The sequence below is a fragment of the Octopus bimaculoides genome, chromosome 1 (assembly GCF_001194135.2).
Source record: "Octopus bimaculoides isolate UCB-OBI-ISO-001 chromosome 1, ASM119413v2, whole genome shotgun sequence".
NCBI lineage: Eukaryota > Metazoa > Mollusca > Cephalopoda > Octopoda > Octopodidae > Octopus > Octopus bimaculoides.
Window position 1 is genome coordinate 3,079,857 of NC_068981.1, and position 2,076 is coordinate 3,081,932.

General features: G+C 36.2%; 1 protein-coding gene across 2 annotated transcripts in view; it reads right to left on the reverse strand.

Moving 5' to 3' along the window:
- LOC106880100 (ubiquitin-protein ligase E3B) overlaps nucleotides 1-2,076 on the reverse strand; it is a 54,085-nt gene that overhangs the window by 23,750 nt on the left and 28,259 nt on the right. The window contains exon 17 of one of the 2 annotated variants that reach the window (XM_052975268.1): nucleotides 498-569. The exons of the other annotated variant lie outside the window; for it this stretch is intronic. Within the exon in view, the coding sequence (XP_052831228.1) occupies nucleotides 498-569 (72 nt within the window). The remainder of the gene's footprint in view (nucleotides 1-497; nucleotides 570-2,076) is intronic. 2 annotated transcript variants of the gene reach the window in all.

Consider the following 2,076-nt stretch of genomic DNA (forward strand, 5'->3'; position numbering starts at 1 on the left):
GGCAATGATCTCGCTCGAAAAACCTCATGTGTCACTCGCACAAGAGCCAGTCCATGGGCACTGGCAACGATCTCGCACGAAAGATATCATGTGTCGCCTGCACATGAGCCAGTCCAGGGGCACTGGCAACGATCCCGCTCGAAAGATTTCATGTGTCACCCGCACATGAGCCACACACACACACACACACACTAAATATTATGATATCATGGTTTCAGGTGAGATTAGTAATTAAAACTCTAACAAAGAAATACCTACAGGAAGTGAAGCAAGTAAAGGAATGGAAACATTTTTTTTTGTCAAGTGTCATGTTTACGCAATTAAATCTAAATAATGGAATAACCACCTTGATTGTGGAAGAAAGGTGAAGACAACATCAACAACAACAACAAAAACTACACTTATACTAAAGGTTATAAGTCTAAAATAAAGAAACACTGAGGTGCGTGTATTAAGTGAGGGGGAAACTAAAAACTTCTCTGAATAATAAAACTTACCAATCTTTTTTAGATTACTAAACTCATTCACAGTAAAAGAATACATTTGAGTGAAGGAGTTTGGATTAAATTCTGAAAAGGAAATACTCAGAAAGATGAAGATTCAATCACCACACAACACATCAGAGAAGCAATGTAAATCCCCAAACACACTCTAGATATTAAGTCTCACAATCTCTGATAGTTTCTTGTGGTCCCCAACCTTATACACATAAACATCACAACATTGCTAATCTGCATTGCAAAAGAACAGGAGCCTTATTTAATATGTGACCCAACGAGGACAATTAGGATTTTATTATGCAAACTCCTCACTCATAGAACAACTAATTTTCATCCATGATTATTCCAAATTTATCCTTACAACTATTTTACCACTAATAATATATATTACAGTTCTACTTATAACAAATGAATTTTCTTCACTTATAATCACTGAAAGTCAAAGTATTGAAACAATTTGAACAATCCCCACCAGAATCATTCGATTATTTTTTGCCCTACCCTTAAAATTCCTTAAAGGGATTCCTTTTAAGAGCTATGATCAATTGGTAACTCTCAATAAAGTTAAAAAAAAAAGAGCTGCAGTTACACACACACATAGAAGCCATTTCACTAATTTCCAAAGATTCACTTTGGCAATCACAGGCCTGCAGATACACTATCTCCTCTCTTTGCCTCTTCTACCACTACTACAATGGCCTCTGCTCTTCTGAACTAGCTATCTGAGAAGTTTAATAAGGGGGCAGCTTCAACTGAAGAGACACACAATATGGTCAAAACATCTCGGTATCTTGAATTCCCCTTACACAGGTGAATCACACGTGTTATGAATGCACATCATCTACAGAAAGGAAGTGTTCTCCCATGACATAAAAAAAAACGCAGGTGTGGCTGTGTGACAAGAAGTTTGCTTCCCAACCCCATGGCTCTGGGTTCAGTTCCACCATGTGGCACCTTGGGCAAGTGTTTTCTGCTATAGCCTCAGGTCGATCAAAGCCTTGTGTGTAGATTTGGTAGACAGAAACTGAAAGAAGCCTATCAGAGTTGCTGAAGCATGGAACAAACTACCTGCATCAGTTGTTAGCTGCTGAGACATTGCATCCTTTAAAACCTCCATGCTTCCTGAAATTTGCCAACACTACACCTGATACCCTCCTCTCTATACGCATGCACACATGTATATCATGACTCATACACTGTTCACTTTCTTGACTTTTGTACATAATTCTATGTATTACAAATGCACCTTTGATGAGTTGTAGCGCATCTGAGCACTGTACACAAGAATTTCATTATTATTATTATATGTGATGATGATGTATGTATGTATGTGTATATATATATATATATATATATATATATGTATATATATATATATATATTCTGTTGTGTCTGGGGAGAGTCATTTTCTTTTCATGCCTTAAAATTTAACACACTCACCATTAAAATTTCCACTTATTTCTTATTTTTATTTTCCTAAAATTTTCGTTGCGTCTTGCAAGACTATTGAAAAGGTTGCAAGACGCAACAAAAATTTTAGGAAAATAAAAATAAGAAATAAGTGGAAATTTTAATG